Below are 2,053 nucleotides of genomic sequence, written 5' to 3'. Positions count from 1 at the left end.
ACGGTTGTTATGCTTGATTACACGAAGCTAGTGATAATTATCATGAGCTTGAAGCAAGAATTGATCTAAGTCGGATCCGATGCAATCGATTTGTACGTTTGAGATGGTAAATGAAGGTTTTAGCGTTAAAACGGCCAGTTAGCTAGGATTAGCAGCTGTGTGTGTGAGTTGTTAATCTGGTAGGATTGTTAGATAGAGTTCTAATTGTAGAAGAATACTAGTTAGGATAGGTTTCCTAGGTATTGGATAAAGATTAGAGTTGTAATCTTATCCCTATCTCTCTATATATATATGTAAACAATCTATGTAAAGAAGTAGAACGAAAATAAGAAAGTGGAAAATTTCTCCACCGAAAGAAAAGCTCTCTGTTCTCCTCTTCTCTCTCTGTTTTTCGGTTGCTACAGTATTTCCTGCAGTTTCTGTTTTCCTGCAGTCTCTCCATCTTTAACAATTCGGTCACTTCCAAGCTGTTACATCCCTTGTGATTGCAAGTAAAGAAGCTTAGGCCGATCCTATCCAAAGCCAACAAGTGGTATCAGAGCTGTGTATGCCTAAGTATCAACCAAGATCTGAAGAGATGACGAATTTGGAGAAGATGACGACCAATGTGGGTTCCCTCTCTCTTCAATACCCGATGCTATCGAGGGATAACTATGCTTCGTGGGCAATCAAGATGAAAGTCTACATGAAGGCTCAAGACGTATGGGACGCCATTGAGCCCGCGGCAGGCGCGTCCGTGGAACACAGGAAGGATCAGATGGCGTTGGCGGCCATCTACCAGGGGATTCCTGAAGAGACTTTGATGGTGATCGCAGAGAAGCAAACGGCAAAAGAGGCATGGGAGACGCTGAAAACAATGCACCTAGGAGCGGATCGAGTGAGGAACGCGAAGGTGCAGACCTTGAAGTCCGAGTTCGAACTTCTCCGGATGAAGGAGAATGACAACGTCGACGATTTTTCGACGAAGTTGACAGGAGTCGTCAACAAGATCCGGGCTTTAGGCGGCGAGATGGAGGAGAACTACGTTGTTAGAAAGCTACTTCGGGCGGTACCGGAGAGATTCCTTACTATCGTCTCCACGATCGAACATACCGGAGAGATTCCTTACTATCGTCTCCACGATTGAACAGTTTGGGGACATCGATAACATGACACTCGAGGAGGCAATCGGGCGTCTCAAAGCCCACGAGGAGAGGGCACGTGTTTTCCGAAACAACGGCGACGATCACCTATTGTTGACACATGCGGAGTGGCAAGAAAGGGGCAAGAAAAGCAACGGAAACACTTTCTCCACACAGGCGAGTAGTGACGGCAATGGACGAGGCCGTGCACGCGGAGCAGGACGTGGACGAGGCCGCGGCCAGGCAGGCCGTGGTGGCCAGTTCGGCCGAGGCAGAGGCCAAGGAGGCCGCGGAGGGGAGCACGGCGGCCAGGCAGGCCGAGGCGGCTTCGGCGGCAGAGGAGGACGTCCAGGAGGTGGTTTCGGCCATGGAGGTGCAGCTCGCCAGGAGGGGGAGAGTAGCACAAGCGGTGGTCGAGACAAGTCCAACATCAAATGCTTCAATTGCGGAGTATATGGTCACTTTCAGTCGGAGTGTCACAAGCAACGCCGCAACAATGAACAGGAGGCTCATCTCACCCGTGCATAAGGTTGAGAACGCGTGTGACCACAAGGTGAAGACATTGAGGACGGATCGTGGTGGCGAGTTCTTGTCAAAGGAGTTCACCAAGTTTTGTGAAGACTACGGCATCAAGCGTCATCTCACTGCACCGTACACCCCGCAACAAAACGGTGTAGTGGAGAGGCGTAACCGCACGGTGATGGACATGGCGAGAAGCCTACTTAAGAGCATGCATATGCCTGGAACCATGTGGGGCGAAGCGGTGAGGCACGCGGTGTACATCCTCAACCGACTACCAACCAAGGCGTTATACGATCACACTCCCTACGAAGCTTGGTTTGGTAAGAAACCCCACCTAGAACACTTGAGAGTTTTTGGATGTATGGCGCATGTGAAGATTGCAGGTCCTTCGCACAAGAAACTCGACGACC

At 50.1% G+C, this 2,053-nt stretch overlaps 1 protein-coding gene across 1 annotated transcript; it reads left to right on the top strand.

The window, feature by feature from the left end:
• On the top strand, positions 578-1,649 carry LOC109844651 (keratin, type I cytoskeletal 9-like). Its single transcript, XM_020413765.1, has 2 exons — positions 578-1,059; positions 1,100-1,649. Exons 1-2 carry the CDS (start codon positions 578-580, stop codon positions 1,647-1,649), a joined length of 1,032 nt encoding a protein of 343 aa, XP_020269354.1.

Source organism: Asparagus officinalis, chromosome 6 (assembly GCF_001876935.1).
Source record: "Asparagus officinalis chromosome 6, Aspof.V1, whole genome shotgun sequence".
Classification (NCBI taxonomy): domain Eukaryota; kingdom Viridiplantae; phylum Streptophyta; class Magnoliopsida; order Asparagales; family Asparagaceae; genus Asparagus; species Asparagus officinalis.
This window is presented reverse-complemented; position numbering and strand designations above follow the sequence as displayed.

What these genes read in the sequence shown, in the direction of transcription:
- LOC109844651 (XM_020413765.1), top strand. Translation starts at nt 578, where the DNA reads ATGACGAATTTGGAGAAGATGACGACCAATGTGGGTTCCCTCTCTCTT. An exon ending in CTTCGGGCGGTACCGGAGAG is followed by an intron (nt 1,060 to 1,099) that starts ATTCCTTACTAT and finishes CATACCGGAGAG; the next exon opens with ATTCCTTACTATCGTCTCCA.